This window comes from Numenius arquata, chromosome 1, assembly GCF_964106895.1.
Source record: "Numenius arquata chromosome 1, bNumArq3.hap1.1, whole genome shotgun sequence".
NCBI lineage: Eukaryota > Metazoa > Chordata > Aves > Charadriiformes > Scolopacidae > Numenius > Numenius arquata.
The window spans coordinates 11,559,809-11,583,203 of NC_133576.1; the positions used below are offsets into that span (position 1 = coordinate 11,559,809).

The following is a 23,395-nucleotide window of genomic DNA, read 5'->3' on the forward strand; positions in this document are numbered from 1 at the left end:
TTTTGGTACCTCTCTCCTCAGTCATCACAGCTGAAGGTGCACTGTGGTGTCATGAGCCACCCCTCCATTTGCAACACTTTTCTTTCTTTGTTTCCCCAGCAGGCTAGCCCATTTCAGCAGCAGCTGAGGTGGATACAAGAGGTCAACTGAGGTTACCAACACAATTCATCATCCTACAGTGCCTCCTCTCCCTCTCACTGCAGTAATCCCTCTTATGAGGGTCTCCTTCGGGAGGAGTAACGGAATAAAACACAAGATGGAACAGAACACAACAAAATGGGATAGACCAGAATAGAGTAGGTCAGGATGGAGACATGTTTGAGTGGAGCTGTTTGATCACAAGTTACATCCCTATCTGGACAAATATCAATTTATAGAGGCACCCTGAAACAACTGGCAGAACTATATTAAGATTGCTATTTCCATAAAGAGTCTGACACCCACCTCCTGGAATTGGGGTATGAAGTGCTACTGTAAAAAACCCCCAGACTCTGAAGAAGGAAGTGAACCATCAGGCCCCTGAGAAAGTTATTTACTAACAACAGTTACTGTAAGAGATGTGGTAATTACACCTGAGGTGCTGCCACAAGATTGACCAACTGAACTGTCTGCCTTGTGCATAACTGCTAGTAATGGAGAACCTAAGTCAAAGACAGTAGTCAGTAACAACTGGGAAGCAATTAAAAATGCCTAAGAAGCTCGGGTTAGAAAGAAGTCCAGCTTTGAGTACCTGACTCAGACATGTAAGTCCAGCAGTCACCAAAGTACCCAGAAGCAGCCCCCACCACATCCACCAAACCTGTGGTTACTGGTAAAAAAAGACAGCACATACTACAAACTAATAACTTACCAACAGCAGCAGAGGCTTGCTTGCTTTATCCTGCCCCACTGCCCCCACTGTGGAAATAAATCATTTTATCTGATACAGGGTAAGTATAACATCGCAACAATTCAGTGCAATTTCTAGGAACTGGAGCAAATACAATGTAAACAACCCACACATCTTATGCTTAGTCTTCCAACTCCACAGAACAGTACAATCCTGCATGGCAGCCCTTTCGTTTGCTCCCACAGATTTCATTCTCTGGAAAAAAAAAAAAATCTTTTGAGAACTGACACGGTGCAAGGCAGTTGAGGCTTTACTAGAGAAATATCAGGACAAAACTCCATGACCAAAGTTGTCACATAAAGCATATAGAGTGCAGTCATGTTTTTCCCTGCCCCACTAAAAAGTGAGTGGCTGCAGACCATGTTCTCACACTTTGGCATAAGTCAGTGCTTAGAGCCTCTGGGCAAAGCTACCTGCTACAAACCACCAGCAGGTGTCAAAACAGCATCAAATCTTGCCAGCTGCCTTCTCTGGATAGAGCATGGTCTCACGAGCAGTCCACGTGCTGGATTCACTCCATTGGGTCAACGCAGCCAGAATGAGGTAGGAGAAATCAACTCCATTTCTAACAGGCATTCCACTGGAGGAAAAGAAGGTACCTTTGACAGGCACCTCAGAAATAGTTCAAATGCATACATTTGCAGCAGACAAGAGAGTTCATCTCAGAGAAGAGCATTCTGAGTTGGGGTTATATGCTGGGTTATACCACATGGGGAGGGGACAGACTTTGTCCCAGTCACGGGACATCATCACAGATGTTCAGCCACAAGAACACTTCCATGGCCAGCACTGAGGTTACATGATCCCACCCAGGTGCTTTGGGTCTTGGACAGCAAATGCTAGAGCACTGCAAGAACCATCTTCTCTTTCTTCTTCCTCTTCCTCTTCTTCTCCTCAAAACGGTCTGTAGCATCCGCAAAAAATGTCACCTCATCCTTGGCCTCAATCTCTCTCTTCAGATACTGGAGCCCTGCCATGTTGAATCCCAGCACATCCTGTAGAGACAGACCAGCACCACACTGTTGGGCACATTTCAAGCTGCTCAGGGCCAGAGGGTCCTGCAACAGCCACCCTCTACTAAGAGGTGATGAAAGCAAGACAATTCACAGATTTAAGTAAAGGAACATTATTTAAATGTAAACTTCATCTGAGCAGGAGAACAATCAGCCCTGTACTCTGTTTCCCACAGTTCTCTCTTAAGAGCAGCTATAACCCACTGTATTTTCTGAAAGACAAGTTGCTGGCAGGCACCTGAAGTTGCCTATGACAAGGTACATGGTCTGCATTATTTGAGACACTAGTAGCCCACAGAAAAGCCCAAGAGAAACAGAGAGCTTATCTACCTCCTACATATTTAGAAACTAGTGAGCCAAAGCCCAAATACATACATCAAAAAAACCAAGAGTAAATGAAGGAGGGAGCACGAGCACAGGCTCGTCACTGGGTAGTCTCACATCAGGAAGAACATAAGGAAAAGGCAGCCTGTTTGCACAGGAGGAAGATTAAATGGGCTCGGACCCCCAAACAACTTTCCCACTGGACACCGAACAACACACGCTCCCATACAGGAACAACTAACAGGCCCATCCTGTTATTCCATATCCTGGAAAAGGGGCGGGTGCAACACTCACCCGGGCCTCACTGACTCTGGAGATGGTGGTTTTCTTCAGATTTTCTATCACTGTCACCAGCATGTGGTTGCTTGTTATCTGCCCAAAATGTATCCTGGGAACAAAGAAGGCAGTGATGTATTGCAGCATTGTTCTTAGGAGTGCCTCTCTGTTCACGTAAATGGCACAAAGTAAGTTCACGACATGCACCAGCATGAGGGGCCCAGAGGAACTGGCAGGCCCGCTACTGACCAGAGCCCTCTTAGGGCTTCCTTGGTTCCAGGTTCTGGACAGCAATAGCAACCACACTAAGACTAGCAGATCTGTCTGGGCAGATGAAAGACTCACTTAAGCAGGAAGAGGAGAGCTCGGCACAGGAGTTCAACTTCTGAACCCAGGTGAATATATTCATTGAAGAGTCTAAGCAGGTCAGGGACATAAGAGAAGGGCAGCACCAGGAGGGACTCTTCCAGCTCACTGAGGAGAAAGCAAAGGGACAGAAACATTAGTCTCAGCCACTGCACTTCTACAGATGAGCAGGAAACGCTTCCATGTAGGTAGGTTCTGGTTCAAAAGCCGTGCTAAGCACTCATTGGTGCTTAGCACACCAGCCACAGCTGGTCTGTGGCTGCTCACAAAGCACAGTGCAGCTGCACAGACTAGAGCTCAGGCCAGCAAGCATCATCTGGTGCAGGGAGCAGGCACACAATCTTCCCTCCTCAGCACCACCATGCTGCTCTTCACATACATGTGCATCTCCAAGCAGCCAACCCACATACACAAGCTTCATCCAGCACTCCCCATGGAAGGAACACTTTCCATTCCACAATTCCATGCACGCTCCAAAAGAGGCTGCCAGGAACAGTAACTCCAGACTCTTTAGCACTGCCCATATCCAGCACAAGAGACCGTTCCAGGACCCCAGCCAGTCCTGGGCCCAGAAATCCAGTACTCAGTCACAAACCTGTTCAGTAATAAGGCTCTTGGGACTCACCTCGACTTGACCTTCTTGAAAACTTCTAGCACGTATGCAGAAGGCTGTAACAGAGGAAAGACACCAGCTCTGCATATCAAGAAACACTGCAGGACAAACGCGTGCCTTAAGCTCCATTTCACCCAGTTAAAAACATGCAATCACATCTTATGAGATGGACAGATCAAGCTGAATATAACAAAGAGGAAACGCCTTCAGCTTCAGTCAGCTGCCAGTCTGAGAAGTTCTCCCTCCCTGAAACATAAACCCAGCCTTCTCAGGATACTCTAAACTGGCGAAGAGTATTGTGAAAAATGTAATTTATATTCAACCAGCTAAATCATCTCATATTCAGTTCAATGAATCTTGTACAAACTGGTTAAAAAGCTTGGTGAAACAGGCAAACTATACATATAAAACCTTACACAAACTCAGGCATTTTGTGTAAGGTGGCACAGCTCCTCTGGAATATGCTGTCGCATGGCAACTGCGCCCTCCTGGCAACGGGAGGGCATGCCCTTAGGCACAGGAAAGATTTGAACTAGCTTTCCCGTATCTCAGGGAATACTGTAAACCGCTGGCTCATGGTAAGGTATGTGGTAAGGTCATGGCTACCATAAGGGTTATGTTTAACCCTGATGAGATTAAACTTCTGTAACACACAAGCAAGATAAAAAAACAAAAAAAACAAAAACAAACAAAAAAAAAAAAAACCAAAAACAAAAAAAAACCCACAAAACAAAACCAAACCACCCACAAAAAAACCAAACTGTGTTCACTTTGCACAAGCAGAAGTGCTGAGTTTTCATTTAAGCTGAACCAAGTAGTTGTCCCTCCCAACAGCAACTCAGTGTTTTGGCTCAGCCAGGAAATCAACCAGCCCCACTCCAGTTGAGAATGGCCCACAGCCTGTGGGCTGGGCATTCCACTTACTGTAATATTTCCATAGGCACGGAGGATGGGATTGACAGGAAAGGGAACCTGGAGACACAAAATGGGTCAGAATGAAGCAGGTATGCGTGTACAAATGCATATTCACAGAGAAAACTTTAACCCACAGTAGAAGAGAGCTTTTATCAAGTGTTTTCCACCAAGTCCCACACTTCTACCCTCCCCAGAACATCACTGAAGGCCTCATTTACAGCTACTAGGCAATCTCATTCTCAGGTATATATGACTAACTCAAACACGTATGAATTTTCTTCCATTTCTTAATTGTCACTTTTGCCACTTATATCACAGACCCTTATTTAGCAAGGAGTGCTGAGATGAAGGCAAAGAATAGGCTTTGGGATGAATTTGCAGCAGCATGCTCTCCCAGGGACAAAGCTTACATCCTAGTGTGACTTTAAACATAAAGATCATTGGGATGAACATGCCGCTAACCACACCCCAGAGCACAGTGCCATTTTGTTCTCCAAAAGATTTCAGCAAATGTCTGCTATTTCCAGTCGTCTTGATTTTATCTGCATGCTGAGCCTTTCCACCTGAGCTGGAAGGTTACACTCAACACACCTTGGGATTGGTACATTCCTCGGTTTTTTACCTCTTTTCCTGCAGCTTTGCATATGGCCTTGTGTTCCTTTAATTTTGCCATCTCTTCTCTATACAGCTCAATAGCTTCCATGATCCGCTCAGCCTGTGCAGCACAAGAATGGCACATCAGTGACACCAGACAAGCCAAAGCAAAGCGAAAAGTCCAACTGGACAAATGGAGGTGGATGCACAGGGGCTGACACGGAGCATCACAGGACATTCAAATATGAGGAAGAAGTTCTTTACAGTGAGGGTGACAGAGCACTGGAACAGGCTGCCCAGGGAGGTTGTGGAGCCCCCTTCTCTGGAGATTTTCAAGACCCGCCTGGATGCAGTCCTGAGTAATGTGCTGTAGGCAATCCTGCTTTGGCAGGGGAGCTGGACTAGATGATCTCTAGAAGGTCCCTTCCAACTCCAACAATTCCGTGATTCTGCTCAGAAAGATAACCTCTACCCCAGACTGCACCACTACTCTGAGCACATCCATCAAGTCCTGAAGATGTCAAACACTAGCCACATTCCCCCTACTGCCTTGAGTGCTCTCTGCTGCAGCTTCAAGCATTGCATTGACATTGAACTCCACCCCCAGCAAACAGTACCGCTTTGAGACACAAGCCAGGGTCAGGCCATTTGGACTATTCAGATTAAGGATTTCCTCTGTACTTACAAGAGCACCAGACTTGAAATCTGTGGCCATGAAATTACCACCCCACCCCTTCCTGGCACACCTCCCACTTCAGGCACTGCAATACATTTCCACCTTTCACAGATGCCCACAGGACTGGGCAGCCCTTCGGGGAGAAGCTTAATGCCTAGGGAACATCTCAGCTGCCTTGTGCTCCTTTGGGCTGCAAACCCCAAAGGGCAAGAGCAGCCCTGTCTGTCCGACATGTGACAGACAGAGAAAGCTGCAGCTACAGGAACCTGACACCTGGAGAGATAATTCCTGGTGTGTGACTCTCCAGAGTCAGAACCCTCCCTGTTGGCCATGGAGCAGGAAGACTGCTCTTGTAGGCAGAAGCAATCTGCCCTTATGTGACAGCACAGGTCACTCCTCTTCAAACTGATGCTCTGACCCTGTGACAGGCCCCCTCCTTGAGAGATTTGTAATGCACAAAGCAATGCTGGTGGACCCACACAATCTTACCGCTTTGATGGTTTCAATAGTCTTCTTTCCTGCCAGTCCTGTCTCTCCTTGTGTCTCTCCAGGCACCTAAAAAATACAGAGTTTGCAGCTCCCTCCTTCCGCAGCTGAGCAGCTGATACACGTTGGCACCCTCTGCATCCTACCACAGTCCATAGTAAGAAGAACATCAGCCCCATTCCCTAAACTGGTCTTTCATCTGGGGAAATACAGGATTTCCCAAGTGCACAGCTCTTCCTCAGGAACAGAGGCACCGTGCTAACACTGAGCTCTGGAAGGCAGGTAAACACACGTCTTATTCTGCCAACAGAGGCGGAGTGATCCCATCTGCGTCAAAACGATCAGCAATGCAACCCAAGCATCTGAGAAAGAGGAATCAGGCTTCCCCACCCATCCTGCACTACATGGACCTGGAAGCAGCTGTCAGAAGGCAGCCCAGCCTTGGTACAGAGCTGGTGTGGACCTCAACTGGGGAGACAGGAAGGGCAATGGCACAGCAATGTTTCAGTGTCCACAATTAGTGCAGCAGTTTGGCCAGCTCCACATGCCCTCCTGAAGTTATCTGTAGGAAGTACCAGAGTCAACTGCATCATGGGGCAATCACAGCTTCAGCAGCACCTTCCCCCCTGCACCTCCTCAAAGCAAGAAAATTATCATCCTCTCCTCTTACAGAAACAGTTATTCCAGACTTAGTACTGTCAGAGTGACACACGCTCAGATGGTACAACTCACCACAGGCTGCTCTTCCTTTGCCACACTCTCTTCATATTCAGCTTCTCGTTGCTACAGTGGATGAGAACACAACATATTAAAACAGGTGAGCAGGCCACAAGCAAGGGTCCAAATCCCTTCCAGACTGGTTAAGCAAGGGAGCCTGCAGCTTCACGCAGCCCATTGCAAAACCAGGACCAATCAGCAGAGATCAACAATGCCAGTGCAAAATGCCCACTTGTCCTAGCTCCACAGAGAACTCTGGAATCTCCCAGAGAGAAAGAAATCAAGGTCTCTGCTCTAGATGCAGGAACAGCCCTTAGACAGGCCACCAAGCTGAGAGAGAGACAACAGCAATTTAGCACCAGACCTTCCACCTGGCACACAGCACAGAAGAAACAAGCCTAGAGAAGTCCCAGGGTTGCCCTAACCTGCAAGAGGAAAGAGCCTCCTGTCTGGCATCTCTCACATGAACAGGGCCCCATCATAATTCACTACTGGTGTATTCATGCCCACCTTATTACTCAAGTTCACCTAAAACACACTTTTCTGGCATCTAGAAGAGGAGCTGTCTCTGTCGCTCCTTTTACCACCATCATTCCTAGCACACCAACTACTTGGCATCAACTACTGCTGCCTAAGGGTGACCTCAGCATTCTGCAAACAGGCTGGGACAAAAAAAAAAAAACAAACCCAAAACATTTATCGCAGGTTTCTTATCCACTCCTACTTCTGCACATGCACATCCTTTCCCCCACTGTGGACTGAGAACTGCTTTAAGAAGAGGAGACAGAGCCAGACTCCTCTGAGTAACACAGTGAAAATACAAGAGTTACAAACTGTTCCAAGGGAATTTCCACTTGGATACATGAAACAAATGCGGCTGCCAACCCCAAGGGTGGTTCAGCACTGGAACAGGTGCTCCAACAGCCTGGAAAATCTTCCTTCAAGATGTTCATGTATCAAGACAAGTTTCTGAGCAGTCTGATACTTTAAGGTTATCCTGCAGTGAAAACAGGGTTGGAGTAGAGATCCACAGTTTCCTTCCTGCTGAAGTCCCGTGAGTCTACAATTCCTCACAATACATGCTCAAATGGAGCAGAAGTAGCTTCTTCCAGAATTCCTGAGCTCTGAGGCCTGCTATTGAGATAGAACAGACCTCTGATGTCTGGAAAAGGGGAAACCAAGACAATCTGAATTTCACAGGAGCAGTGCTCTCCATCACTCCACAACAGCCACCTACTGAACTGCCTCCAAAGCACACTTGAGTTGAAAGGCGCACAAGAGATTAAGAGAGGCTTGAAGAATGTAGCCAACAGACCTGTAGAAAAACACAGAAAACTCTGGGAAGCAATAGAGAAGCAAAGCAGAGAGCGCATTAGTCAGGCATCTGCAATGCAGTATAGACAGGAGAGCACCAGCAACATCTGAGGTGCTGTCTCCAGACAGCTCAGGGCAACAGTCCCATTACGTGAAAGATGCCAGTGAACCCTGGGCGCCTCAAAACCAGGCTGCCATTAGTAATGAGCAAGTCTGCCAAGTGTGGAGCCTGACTCTTCCACAGTGAAAAGTGAGGAATCTGCCTGCTGGGGAGAAAACAGGTCAGGAAGTTGTCTTTGGCAGGAAGGATGACATTCTCACCATCTCTCTCTCCTCTTCCAAAACAAGTGGCTCCCTTGTCCTTTCCCAGAGGCGCAGGGATTTGTCATGGGATGCCGACACCACATAGTCTCCATTGGGACTGAGTGCCAAACACCACACCTCCTGGTGATGCCCCTGCATGGCAGAGAGAAGAGGTAAGACATGAACACCACCCAGCTCTCAGCCCCTAATGGAAGTGCTGCTCATACAGGGATAATGCTTCCTTTCAACAGCCTCCACAACTTCCTACCTCAAGTGTCTGGATGTGCTCAAATTTATCTGCATCCCACTGCTTAATCTTGCTGTCCTTCCCAGCTGTGAAGAAGAGATGGGATTTTGCCACAAACTGCAGATACATCACACTGGAAGGGAAAAAGGTTCAAGCTCACTCACTTGGCGAACACCGCAGACCCGCCCCGCCACTCTATACAGGACAAAAGGATCATTACTGGATCACAACACCTTACTAGATAAAGATAGTCCAGAGATGCTGTAGGATTTGACTGACCTGTCATCATGAGCAAAGAGAGAACGGTGACAGTCTCCAAAATCCAAGCCCCAAATCTTCACATTCCTGTCAGCAGAACCGGTTGCAATTAGAGTCCCATCCTACAGAGCAACAAAGAGAGAGAAGGTGTGGGTAGCTGACTGGCAGCTCCATGAGGAATTGCTGCTGAACCAGTGACTAAGTGCTGCTGGGTAGGCAGATACCTGGCTCCTGACACATGCCCTCCTGATCCCTCCACCTCCTCTCACCAGGGTGGCCCATACTTGTGGTACTGGCACAGCTCACTGACAGAACCCTGACTCTTTTCTGAACCTCTGCAGGCATTTAAGACCTTAGCTATATCTTGACATTTTTGGCTTCCAATGAGCCTCATTCCAAGGACACCCCAGAGCAAGACGCAGTCCAAGAATGAACAGGCATGAAGAGACTGCTCCACCTCGACACCTGCTCTCTGCTGCCTCTAACGAAGAACTCAAGACTCCACTCACTTCAGCAGAGTAATTTCAGCAGAGAGCAGGCTGTACCTCTTAAAATAAGCGTAAAGTCTCCCCACAGCATTTTGGTTTCCGCTCGCTCACAAAATGCCCAGTTCAGTTCTCTCATGACTGCTACTCCATGATCCTTCCCAGTGAGCACAGACTGTGGGATCAGGAGGAGCTTGCTGTGTCCCATCAAGAAACTGCTAAATCAGGAGCAAGAAGGTGACAAAAAAAAGCATTACCCTACAGGCCTTGCTGCCAGCAGATGTTCTCACAGTAATCAACATCACCACAGTCCCACCTGCAGCACACTCACAGCCCTAACGATACTTACATAGGAGATGTCCATACACAGCACTGGCAGCTTGTGTCCATACAGAGAGAGGAAAAACTGAAGCAGAAGAAAGGTGTCTCAGTTAGACATGTTGGGTAGCAATGTGTGAAAATATCAAGCTCCAGGCTGGTTCTGCTCTACCTCAGGAGCTCTGTCTTTCTAGCACTGCCCCATCTTCATTCTTGCCCCAAACACAGTTAGAAGCAGGGCCATAGCGGCAGAACTGAGATGAGAGTGGAAGTACTCAGGGAAGCTGAGCTAACTCGGGTGCTGATCACCACTACTTATGGAATTTCTCCCTTTGTGTACCTGTCAGTGCTAATCTGTCTTGTGTCATTCTCTAACACTCACACGCTAATACACAACTCAAAAAACTACCACACATACTTACAAGGAAGATTCTCCTCCCTCAGGCTTTGCCTCTGCTATGCCCTATTTAATGCCATGTGTGACACATCCATCTCCACCCTTACAGTGCCTCACAGCTCTGGAGTACCATCATGCCCACAGGGTTTAGAGTGAACCTTGCCACCTGGTTCACTCTAAACCCTGTGGGCATGGTTCACTCTTATACTTTCCAGATGAAAACAAGATTTTTTTTCCCCAGTGTGGGCCAGCCATGGTTCTGTCAGGTTTGCTAGCAAACAGGTACTTGAAGTGGGATGCATGATCTCATTTTGATTCTTACTAGCGTCCTGCAATAAACAGACACTTTTCCCATGCATTCCTGATCTTTCAGGCTACAATTACATCACTCCCTGGACAACCTCACAGCCCATTTGGTCATGTACCTTGAGCGTGTCAACGTAGAAAATCTTCACAGTACAATCCAGTAAGGAGACAGCCAGCAGTTTCTGGTTGGGGCTGTACCGCACACAGAGAACATCTTCATCCAGCTGCAAGACACGCACATGTTTCATGGAGAGCCTGGCAACAAGAAGAGGAAAAAGAGGAATTGTTATCCCAAACAAACAAGTTGGGAAGAGGCATGAATACGACTCCTACACTGCACCCTGGGAAAGCAAGTTAATTCTAACATGTAGCATCTAATTCCTCATTAGGACTCGAGCAACACAGGACTGGAAATAAGCACAGCACTGCAGGCTGATAAATTTCACTGCTAAATTTACCGCTGAATGATCTGGATGCCCCTCCTGTGACCAGAGGCTAAACGCACACACAAGCAAGGGACCAGAATGCAGCAAGTGCCCTTCCCCAGCTAAGCTCAGACCTTCACAAAACAGCACGAAGCTCACACTCTTCTCCATGTGTTCCACAAACATGTCATGGGCACTTTTCATAGTGCACAGCAAAGGCCAGAACATCTATCGATGAGAATGGATCCTGCAGCTGGATGCATCTAAACTCTAGAAAGGTTTATTTTCTTACCTTTTCTGAACACTGCTCTCGTCCTTCACAAGCTCAAACTCCCAGAACTTGACACATTTATCAGCACCTCCTGTCACAAAGCCACGCTGCAGGGAAAAAACATTAACATTAACGTGAAACCAGTTTTGCTATAACCCAGTTATAGCAAAATTCTGGAGACAACGAATCGTCAACAGACAAGGAATCATCAATAGACAAGGAGGTTTTTGAAATGCCCCCCATTCCCCACAGCATTAATGACTAAGAGGACACCACCAGGAGCAAAAACAGTTTAAAAAGCTCTGGCAGGCAGGTCTAAGACAAAGATGCCAATTGTAAGTCAAGATACGGACTGAAACTTTGGGGCTGAAAGCAGTCATTTCAGCTGTAGGTAACAAAGTGCATGTGTTTTGTGCACAAGCAGACAGTCCGGCTGTTACTGGATTGCACACCCCCTTCCACCAGCCCGCAAGCGCAGCCTTCTAAAGGAAGCACAGTTCAACTAAGCACTTCTACACTAAGAACAAGGGTAAAATGCATCCTGTATGTTTTAGGCTGTGGAGTAAATGAATGCCAGACAGGTTATTACTTGCTATTGTTTTAATTCCACTGCAACGCTGCAGCTTCTAGTGCAACATGATCATGTAAGAAAAATAAGAAAGGCATTTACAACAAACAGAAGAAAGCAGAATTTGACAGAAACTAGTATGAACCTGAGCTTTGGTAATGAAGAAAACTGATACAAGGAGTAAAAGACACAAGCAGATTTCTACAGCCAGGGTAGTTAGGTAAAATAGAGTGAGTGGGTGCATGTAAAATGGGAACATAAAAATAAAATAAAATACAAAAATCTTTTCAGTAGTAATGTCCCATTTCTAGAGGGAAGTATGAGAACCATTAAACAGCAATGCTCAGTAAATATGGGTTCAGTAAACATTTCCCATCTGTTGTGCTCACAGAAAAGCCACACACTGTAATCACATTACAAGAGTGATGAAAAACTGCTCAAAAAACTCACAAGGCTGTCAAAAAGCAGCTATCAATGTCAGAGATTTATAAATTGATAGTTCAGATCCCCTGAATCCAAGACTTTTTTACAGACCGGAATGAGGTACTTGCTTAACTGTCCATGTCCATTCTCAGCAACTTCAGAAATACTGGAGATCCAGGAAGAAACTAATGTAACACCGTAATTCAGACAGAGTAAACAGGCAGGCCTGGTAACTGTGAGCATGGTCAACAGAACTAACAGGTAACTGTGGTTTCCATCAAGTAAAGAAAGTAAACTGAATATGGAGAAATGAGCTTATAGAAAATTAATTTTCCTTAAGATTAAAGCTGTGGTTGATAATAGTAACAGTGTTACTCATGCAAGGCATGCCTCTTAGTCTTGTGTTACATTTTTCACTACAAAAGTAGGATAATACAGTTCAATAAAGCACATACTCCGTGGATTAAAGACCAACTAAGAGGTTTCAAAGCTTAATTTTAAATGAGAAATACCTAGTAACTTGACACTACGCTGCTTACGGATTTTATGGATTATTAGAAAAATACCCCATTTACTACATCTATATAATGTCAGAGCTATTCAATCCATCTGAAAAAAGAGTGCCCAAACAGAGCCAAAACATTAATTTATACGCTAGGAAGCAAGGATCTAAGTCCGACATACATGCCTTCTGTGAAGCAGTGCCCCAAAATGGGCTTTGAGGGACAGAGTGGATTACTATTTGACCACACATTCCCATTGCAGAGCTACCACAAAAAGAGCTAAGTTAGTGCTTGGATGGATTCAAAAGGCACTGGTGCATTTGGTACTGGTATAATTCCTAATGCACAGTGTACCCAGACCCTGGGGCCACCAACAAGAAAAAAAAAAAAAATACTACAGTAACTTTAGAAATACCACAAGAACAATTAAGAGCCTCAAAATCGCATCCTGCAGGGACAGGAGAAGTTCCGCCTAATTATCATCAGACAGATGGGGAGGGTGATTTAGTCACTCAACAAGAGTGCAACACAAAGCAAAAACATCCCTACATTAACAAGACCTTTAATCCAGCAGACAAAGAAGCAGCAAATTGAACACGAAGGATAACGGGCCATTACAGCAGGTTATGAGGGGTTGAAGCTCTCCACAAGCTGGAACACATCCACAAGATATGTATTGCTGCACATATGGACTCCCTCAGGGAAGTCCAAGTGTTCTCAAATCATGCAGAAGCCAGATGACATGATGAGGATGGCTCCTTCAGCCCAAAGACCCATTGCCATGTGCCACACAACTAGAGAGATATTTCATCAAGCTGTGCATGTATCCACAGTTAAAGGTCTTAGATGCTACCAGCTGCATCCTCCACCTCCCAGGACGAGGAGGGTTCCCATACTCCCATCAGCACTGCAAACGCAGCATTATAGAAAGGAGCAACATGGAAAGATGTGCAAACGGATGATGCTTAGAAGGGTGGATGAGTTACCTGGTCTGGTGAAAGAGCAATGGACCACACTGCCCCGTCGTGAGCATTAAGTGTCTCTATCAGACTCCCAGAAGCCAGGTCATACAGCTGAAGCTTCCCTGTCTGGGGAGACACATCACAGAGGAAAGATCAGACCCTCTGCCTTCACAACACACGATAGCTCGTAGCAGGAGAGCACTCCTGCCACCCATCTCCCAAACAGCCAACTTCCTTCAACGGCTGCTACACAGAGATGGCCAAACTCCTGATCTCCATCAGAGTCTTCCCAAAGCTCTCCCCAGCTCTCCAGCTCAAGCCACAAGAGCTACATAAAGAGACTGGGAAAAGAGCAGAACCTGACTGTCAGGCTTTTACACCTAAACCAGAGTACTCCAGATCAGGAGATGCCATGCATTTTCTGTAAGGCTGCCTTAATGACATTTTCATATCGTATTTCCAGACCTGGGCAGTCTGGCGTGCAGAAGGACACTACTTACCTTGGTGCCAATAATGACCTGCCGATCTCCTGGGACAAAGAGCGAGCAGAGCGCGTACTCACAGTCCATTGTCCGGATGCACTGCAAGGTCGATCTGTGGACAAAGGCAGAGCCCAAAATCTCTTATCACACACAAAATCTGGCCCACTAAGTGAGACGTGCTCCAGAATGGCCTCTGGGCACAGCTGTCTCTTCCGCTGAGGCCAGAAGATACACCATGACCATCCTATGGCCCAAACGCTATCCAGCATTACTGCTAAGAACATTTTCCATAAAATCATGCCATTACAGAGTCCACCATCGTGACTTATTGCTGTTATGAGCACGGACAGAACTCCTGTTCTCAAACAGCAATTCCTGTCATTCAGGAGATGAGGCAAGAGTATAAGATGGCATGCTCAAAGGAAACAGAGCTTGGAATCGGCACCACGCAGTAAACACTGAGACAACACCCTGGATCAAAACAGCAGCCTACTCAGTCTAATACTACATACTTCAGATAAGATGCCAAGAAACCCACACGTTCCCTAAAAAACAGACAGTAGCTAATTTAGGGTAAGTTAGTACCTCTTATTAAAAATGAAAAAAACACCAAGAAAATACAGTCTCTACCAGACTGCTATGTATGTGCTTTTGTGTTTAGAGATTTGGTTTTCCATATCTGCCGCTAACCTTAGCATCAGTGCTGCTTTACAGCATCAGACTCCACGAGTTAATTACGCAGTTTTAGCTCTATAGCGTCTCAGTTTCCCTAATAAAGAAGTCGAATAGTTTTCTATTTATTTCCCTCGCTTCATTCACTATTTTATATTTCTCCATTATTCCCTCTTCCTTATCACTGCCTCTCTGAACACAACATCCCTGAGTTCCGGGAGACTGAGACACATAGAGCAGAGGGAACTGACACAACTGGACTGCGTACCTGTTCCAAATCTTTACAGACTCTGCAGCTGCTGAGAGAATGGCAATGTTGTCAGAGCTAAAAGCCAGCGTCCTGACATCACTTCGGTGGCCTCCAATGGTTATCTTGGACGCACGGACAGCCTGTGGGACTTGTGCTGACAGGTTCAGGTTGTACGACTCAATGATGTTGTTCTGGAGCAGCAGTACAATCTTCAGCTCTCCTTTTGGAGAGAGAATTAAGTCAAATGACCTGTTTGATTAGACAAAAATCAGAGCTGTACACGGGGGCAGTAAGACACAATGTAGGAGGGATCAAATATCAAGAACAAGCGAGAAAGAGGAAAATAGACTGAGTACATGCCACAAGCAAGCGCACACTAAGCCGCAGAGGTGTGCAAGAAGGGGACCACTTGTGAAAGAGGTCTGAATGGACTGGCAGACTGTGGTAAGCCCCTCCCCACCTCCAAGCTGAACAGATGTTGGGGAGGAAACATCTTGCACCCCACCCTTATAATGAGCTGGGGAGAGCTCTCCCCAAGCAGCTGCATAACGACAGCTCAGCCTCTACAACAGGCTTTCCACTCACTTGATTTTAGAAGAAGCTCTGATGTTAGTGACCCGCTGAATCTCCTCCTGCAGGCTCAGCTCCACGCTCCTTTCAGGCTCCTCTTCAGAGTTCTGTCTATAAATGTCAGATAATGGAGGACAGTCAAACAACTCGGCACAGCCACCACAAACTAACACAGGGACAGTGAATAACATAAGGAAACCACTTAGCCTACTGAAAACAACCATCTTCTTATCCAGCAGTGCTAACTATATTTAAGAACAGGGTGAGACAGTGAATTTCATGCTGGTAAGCAGACTATCAAAGAGACAAACTGTCCTAAAAAACGCAACTCCTCTGGAGCCAAAGCACTTCAACATGGTGTGTTAGAAAGATGGGTACAAAACAGACAACAGAACGCTGTGTTTGAGAGGGAGATTAGTCATCCTCATTGAGGATCCTCATCAGTTTTCCTCAACTCCTACCATTCACCAAAAGTCCTCAGCCACTGCCAAAATGCATCTCTAGATTCACATGTCCTCTGCTTCAGTTTCTACCCTGGAGCCAGACCTCTCCCTAAGGGCTGTTCTGAGGCACCTTGTTAAGACACTTAACATGAAACAAACATTAAGAAAGCTCTCACCAGTGTCTCTGCCTGCTGTAAAACAGGAGATGAGGTATCAGAGTTACCCTGACTTCTCAGATGAAACTCTCATTCCTGTACATCCTATCAAAGACTTTATTTGATGCACCACGCAGTGTAAATATGAACGTCAGGTAGAAATAAGCAGCTCTGAAAAACCCGTTTTTGTCCATTCCTTTGCGAACATTAGCTTTTTTTTGCAAAGAGAAGACTCAGGAAGAAAGGTATTTCCTTAGTCTTTGGGAGCAGTGTTGTTCAGACAGCGAGCACAGGCAGAATGACAGTAGCTTGGAGTTCAACCACTGTGTCATGCTGCTGAAGTGTTTTTCTAACAGTTCTCTGGACACAGACAGCATCCAAATACATCCAAAAGATTGCTTACTTGGCTTTTTTCTTTGCTTTCTTCATTTTCTTTTCCAATTTCTTTTGGATTTCCTCTTCAGAAAGGACAGAGAACACTTCCAGAACAGCATCTGTTCCCTAGAAACAGAGCAAACAAAGTTGAAGGCATGCAAAGCCCTGGCTGGCCCTTACAGAAATTACCCAAGGTCTCTAAGAACTTCCTCTACAGCTCAATAGCAGAGCACCCCCATTACTTACATGGCAGGCCAAAATCTTGCCCGTTCGATCTGTGGCAAGAGTAACTACTCGGTCTCTCCCTTCACGCATGATGGATCCAACTTTGCTGCACTTTACAAGGCGCTATAGGGAAAGAAGAAGAGGAGCTTTGGTCTGAAAGGTCAAGCGATCTTCTCGAGGCAAACGCAGAAACCTACTGGCAAGGGAAGTCAAGAGGAGAAGAGGAGGAAAGGCACCTATAGGGTCCTGGTAGAACAGCTAGCAAGGATAATCAAGGGACAAAACAAGGAGCTACAGGCTTATCTCCTTATGTTTTGTGGCATTTTAGCTGAAAATAATTATTGACAGTCTCGGTAGAAGAAAAACTTAACTTTACTGGTAAACTATAGCCATTTAAGAGACAGAGCAGAATTTTTATGCTACGTTCCTCTGAGTCAGAAGAGGCAGAGAAGGTGAGAACAGAGACTCTTAAACAGGTAGCTGAAGGGAGAGAAATCCTCTGGAGAGGAAGTTGGAAACGTATTTAACAAGGTCAGGTATCTACCATAACCTACAGTCTGAAATCTGAGGAGGACCCCAGAAAGTTCCACCGGAAAGACAGCTTCAGTAAAGTCTCCACCAGCAGCACAAGTGGGAATGGCTTTCTGCAATCAAGTCTCACCCCATATTTCGTTTTGGTGCAACTCTACCCTCTCAGCTTGACCTGCAAAGCTGAGTATCAGCACTCAACTCAGCAGCTGCAAACCAACTACTAACTATTTTATTCCCATGTTGTTTGATGAAAGAGCTGTTAGCACTGTTGCACTTTAAACATTTGCTAAACATTCTCCCCAAACAGAAGGCAAAGAAAAAGCTTTCAGTGGAGAATAACACAAGCATGTGTTTTGGCACACATACTTCTGCTGATGTTTTGCAGGTAGATGAGGCAGCAACTGCTGCTGAGGAAGATGTTATGAAGCAAGGCAAGAATTACTATGTTTTTCCTAACAGGATAAATATGACAGTGTACAAATGCAGAGAAGCAATGTGTGAGCAACTCTAAAACTCCTGCTGGCTCTGCAAGCAGCACCGTGCAAATGGGGTTAAATACCATCATCCCAGACAGCATGGAAAACAGCTTACTTCCTCAGGACACTCATCCATCTCTAGGGTCTCATCCTCTTCAGTGTTTCCTTCTGCTCCAGGTGAAGACCCTTTGATTTTCTTGGATTCTGGCTCATCAGGATCTTTCACCTGTTCATGGACAAAAAAAACCCTAAGGAGTTACCTTAAACCACAAGACCTACGGTGTTCTGGTTTCTGTCTCACACTATGTTTCCCTGGAGGAAGAAGTGGTTAGCATACACTGAAACAAAGGAACGGCCTACAGCATGCCTGTAAGCACCAAACACTCCATGACCTCCCCTGCTTATTATCCACCCACAAGACTGCCTTCTCTAGAGATAAGCCAGAAGGCGGGAAGATCTAACACACTCTGGAAATATTGTTCTGGAAGCACACACAGCTTCACTTGAAAGCTCAAACACAGAAAACAGCTCAAATACAGAAAGAAGTCTATCCCAAGAGCAGCTTCTGGACCCCTCAGACAGCAAAAATATTGCTTTGGCTCTCTTTCCCAGAACATCTATCAGACTTAACATGTTCCAGTCCCATCTTAGTCCAAAGAGAAGCAGCTGGGCAAGACTGTGATGGGTTACAGAGAGAATATCTTACCTCCTGGATGTACGCGATATCCCACACCCTCAGCTCACTGTCAGCACTCCCAGTGATCAGTCGCTTCTCTTCAGATATCAAAGCCATCCCCCAAACCTGTTCAGAGGCACTATGTGAGGAATTCGATTATGGCTCCTTTAACTATCATAACAACAGCAGAACATCTTTAATTGATTTATTTATTAATCAAGAAGAGACTGGATCTAGCTAGGACCTCCTCTGGGGACATCTGTATTGGAATTGTCACCCACAGCATGTTGATGACAGCTCCTGGAAAGTTTGGAAGTTTCTCATTTGCTCACCCCTAAAGCCTAAATACAAGCAAAATGTAACACGGTGCCAGTTTACAGCTCCTGAAAGCACAAAGTGAGTGATGACATGTAATCCAAAGTCCCCCCATGCCAACAGCTCCACACACACATCCTCTTTACCTCAGTACGGTGTCCAACCAGAGTTTTGAAGCAGTGCTGGGTGTCCAGATCCCACCATTTCACCAATGTGTCTTTGCCGCTGGAACAAAGAAGAAAACCTGAAGACATGAAGAAAGACTGCCAGAGCTCACATGCTTAGAAAAGTGGTAGAAGTACAAAAATGTAAAACACACCACAACATATCACAGAGCCGCTGCTCAGATGGAATTTCACAAGGACAAATTATAGCAATACAGAGGTGCTACAAAAAGGTATCTAGCGAGTCACCGAAAACTGCTTCCTCCTCTGGATTCAGCTGCAAGCCCCAGTGTCACACACCCTCCCTTCTCACTTATTTAGGGTGAGAACAACTGCGAAGTGCTAATCCACTCTAAAGCTGCTTCTAAAACCCCCATCGACATTCTAAACCTGTCCCACGCCTGTGCGTTGCCCAGGCTACAATAAAAGCATATGCTTTCATTTTGAACAGTGATTTGGAGCTGCTTCCCCTAAGAGAGAATTACAGCTGTTTCAGTCCTTCAAAGCCCCCATATGATCAGATCTGCTCAAAAACACATTTCTGGCTATATTATGACACCCCAGTACTACAAGAGCACCCAAGAACAGTAATTTGAACATTTATACAGATTCTTTCAGTACAGCCTACTAAAATTAATACCTTCTTTTAATTTTGGTAACTTTGTTAGAGCCTCTTTTCCTCAATAAGTTTCAAATAAATCAAAATATAAAACTTTTTGCATTACTAAGCTCCCTCAGGACAAAAAAAATTCTGAGTACAAGTGATATTTATTGTTGATCCATCTATTTTGTCACACAGGATCCAAAGGTACTTGTAAATTTGACATATAAAATTATCACAAAATATTCTGTACACAAAGGTTTTGCTGCTTGGGCAAAAAACCAATCTAAAATAAGGAAGCAGAACTTTGCATCTCCAGAAAAACAGGATAACATCTCTACTCTGTTAATAAAAGGAAAAAAATAGAGAGGAATTCTTTATGTCAATTTAGCTACCGAGAGAATTAAGAAACCTTTCTAAAGCCAAACTGCAAAGTCTCGAAATTGCATTATCAAACAGGTATCATCCACAAAACCAACAAAATACTACTTTTTCCATTTGAAACAACACAAAAGCACAAGAAACTTGTTCTTATTTTACACTGAACTGATTGCATGCACTTTTCTATTAAGCTATTAGATTACAAATTAATAAATAAAAAAAAATTATTGACCAATATTTGAGCAAGAGTATCTTCTGTGAACTGTTTATTATTAAAATACGCTTTATCATTAATAGGGTACTAGCAGCTCACATTGAGTAACTAAAAAACAACTCAAAAAACCACCTATCATCTTTTAATTAATTACTATAATTACAGCTTACTAGGAAGCAATTTTTCTGTAACGTTGTGTGAATTACACATACAGAAGGTAAGTCTATTCCTTGTTACAATAATTCTAAGCTGCTATATTTACCAGCAACTTAAACCCTTTTCCAAACATTATTTTTCAAGATTCCACTCAACATTTTTGGATTCAGGCACTGGACTTAAGAAATATGTCGAAGTGAAAAAAATCATATTCTAAGATACTGCTGGGTCTGAGATATCATGAGTCGAGAAAGAAAATATAAATCACTGTAGCACGTTGGATGTCTAAATTGCAAGTAAACCCACGGCTGCTTTCCTGATCAACCACTACACTTAGCCTGGCTCACCTGGTGACCAACAGGTTCTTCTCCTTCAAGAAAAGGACTTGAGTGACAGCATCCTTGTGTCCTCTCAGCCGGTACAGACCGCTCTCATTGATGACATCCCACACAATGACATCTGTATCCTGGAACAGACAGATCATCTCCAAGAGACTGGCATTTGTCCCTGCACAATATCTACCTCTGCTATGAGATGGAAAAGGTTACCTGAGAGCAAGCTTTCTCACTCTGAATTTGAATGTTAGAGATGATTAATGCAAGTGATATTCCTTCCCCTGATGTGCATTCGGACCAACAGATGCACTTCTGCCCTGCTTTTCGCTATTCCTGAACTCACAAGCTTCTTTAGCCGTAACAGCTCTTCTAGTACCCCACTCCTGCCCTGCAGTCCCAGTCCTGGGCTCCTCAACTTCACTGCTGTCTTGCAGCCCTAACTCCTCTCACTACCATCTTCTGGCTATAGGCAGAGGCCACATAACCCACCTAAAATACCAAACATTTTAGCACAGGTCAGCCTTCCCCATGAAGAAATCTCTATGAAAGGCCTGTTCTCCAGATGTGCAACCCTCACCTTTGAGCCAGATACCAGCCGGCCACCCAGATGGTCATACTGCAGGGCTGTAACTGCAGCCTTGTGTCCATTGAAAGTGATATTTGCCTCTCCACTTAGGAGGTTGAAGACACGGATCGATCCGTCTTCATATCCAACAGCCAAGTTCAATCCATCTGGAGAGGGGCAGAGGCAACTGACCTCCTGCTTGAGACCCTTAAGGATAAGAACCTGCAATTTTTAGGAGACAAAACACATATAATGTTCATACATGACATGTCAGAGCCAGATACTTACACAGCAGAAAGGATATACGCTGCTCTTCTACTGAATTTCCAACTGAGTGCTTCTGCCACTTTAGAAGTTCATTTTTCAGCTTCCTGCACTGAATACAGTGTCATTAGCCCCATTTTACGAGGCAGACAGCAGCTAGAAGGGAAGTAGTTTCTCCTAATCAAACAGGAAACTGGTGCAGAATGAGGTCTGGAACTCAGAAGTCCAAATTTCTGCCCCTGCATTTTTAGTGTCAGAGAGCAAGGAATATTGTTTGAGAGTTAAGTCTGAAAACTTCTTCCTGACTCATCCTCTTGCTTGGCCATTCTCAGGTACGGGACAGAGCTGCTTTTCCGCACAAGAATGTGAGAATGATAAAAACATCTCCAAAACAACGTGCCAGCAGTTTCCACTCTAGCAGCTGCTAAAGCAAATTCTGAATTCAGTTTGTAGTGGGCAGTAGCTCTTACAGTGATTTCAGAATCTGACAGGACAAAACACGTGGCAAAGTCCTTAAAGTTAGAGCTCACAACCCGCCCATGGGATATAACTTTCGCATGGGAAGCCCACAGCTGAAACACAAACTTCACAACACCCCTGTTTCATCCTAGAATTTTTACACAGTGCTGCCACCGGTCACCAGCTAAAGAGGGAACAGCTTCCCAGTTGCTGTGGCTGCAATGACTCTTCCCCAAATGAAGTATCACAGGCAAATCTCACAGGATTAACAGCGAGGTTCAGCCAGGGCATACTCACAGCTGCAGACTCACACCACAAGCAAATCTCAATCTGTGCCCAGACTACAGAAAAGGGGTGGGGGGAAGGAGGGAGAGAAGCTGTGGAGGCCATCCTCCTTCTCTACTCTGCCCTGGTGAGGCTGCATCTGGAGTACTGTGTCCAGTTCTGGGCCCCCCAGTTCAAGAAGAATGGGGAACTACTGGAGAGAGTCCAGTGGCTAGCTATAAACATGATCAAGGGAATGGATCACCTCTCTTAAGAGCAAAAGCTAAGAGACCTGGGTCTCTTAGCCTGGAGAAGAGAAGAGAAGACTGAGAGGGGACCTCATCAATGCTTATAAATATCTAAAGGGCAGGTGTCAAGAGGACGGGGCCAGACTTCAGTGGTACTCGGTGACAGGACATGGGGCAACGGGCACAAACTGGAACACAGGAAATTCCATCCCAACGTAAGGAAAAACTTCTTTACTTTGAGGGTGGCAGAGCACTAGAAGAGGCTGCCCAGAGAGGCTGTGGAGTCTCCTTCTCTGGAGATAATCAAAACGCACCTGGATGCGTTCCTGTCCAACCTGCTCTCGGTGAACCTGCTTTGGCAGGGGGGTTGGACTAGATGATCTCCAAAGGTCCCTTCCAACCCCATACCATTCTGTGACACTCGTCTGTTTTAAGTAGCCCCCGAATAATTAACGGCTTTGCTTCAGACGGTCCCAAAGTGCCGCACGCTACACCCGCCCCGTGCTCCTCATCGCCCCTCGGAGAAGGCCGCCCGGGAGGGCCCCGCTCCCACCTTCTCTCCTTTCCGCGTGTCCCAGACGAAGACGTGCTCGCAGGCTGGCACCGCCACGCAGCGGCCCCGCTCGCCGCGCAGCCCCACGAAGGCCGCGTTGCCCCGGGCGCTGGCCACCAGCCCGAAGAGCGCGGCCGGCCCGTACCGCAGGTACTGCCGAGTGAGGCCCATGGCGGGGGTGGCGGGGGTGGCAGCGGCGCCGCGGGGAAAGAAGGCGCCGAGGAAACCCCGTCTCCTCCCGTCCCGCCCGGTGCCACCGGCCGCCACGCGTGCCGCGCGCCCCTCCCCTCACCGCCGAAGCCGGAAGTGCGTCGGAGCGGGCGGGGACAGCCCCCGCCGGAAGTGAGGCGATGAAGCCGGCGGCCGGGCAGC

At 46.1% G+C, this 23,395-nt stretch overlaps 1 protein-coding gene across 1 annotated transcript; it reads right to left on the minus strand.

The window, feature by feature from the left end:
* Positions 1–1,116: 1,116 nt before the first annotated feature.
* Positions 1,117–23,336, minus strand: WDR3 (WD repeat domain 3). The gene is made up of 26 exons (XM_074144895.1): positions 23,024–23,336; positions 21,248–21,457; positions 20,683–20,801; positions 18,966–19,044; positions 18,535–18,630; positions 17,944–18,054; positions 16,843–16,944; positions 16,625–16,722; positions 15,639–15,734; positions 15,072–15,302; positions 14,150–14,243; positions 13,674–13,775; positions 11,215–11,300; positions 10,617–10,752; positions 9,826–9,882; positions 9,013–9,113; positions 8,755–8,866; positions 8,505–8,639; positions 6,885–6,935; positions 6,156–6,221; positions 5,019–5,111; positions 4,406–4,453; positions 3,494–3,537; positions 2,848–2,976; positions 2,521–2,614; positions 1,117–1,884 (listed from the first exon to the last, which is right to left on the minus strand). Exons 1-26 carry the CDS (start codon positions 23,192–23,194, stop codon positions 1,729–1,731), a joined length of 2,817 nt encoding a protein of 938 aa, XP_074000996.1. The 5' UTR covers positions 23,195–23,336; the 3' UTR covers positions 1,117–1,728.
* Positions 23,337–23,395: the final 59 nt, after the last annotated feature.

Bases quoted from the DNA above. Each gene is read 5' to 3' on its own strand.
- WDR3 (XM_074144895.1), bottom strand. From the start codon at position 23,194: ATGGGCCTCACTCGGCAGTACCTGCGGTACGGGCCGGCCGCGCTCTTC. The intron at 19,045-20,682 runs GTGAGCCAGGCT...TCTTTGTTCCAG, and splicing joins AAGAACCTGTTGGTCACCAG to CGGCAAAGACACATTGGTGA. The intron at 9,114-9,825 runs GTAAGTATCGTT...GTTGCTCTGTAG, and splicing joins TGTGTATGGACATCTCCTAT to GATGGGACTCTAATTGCAAC.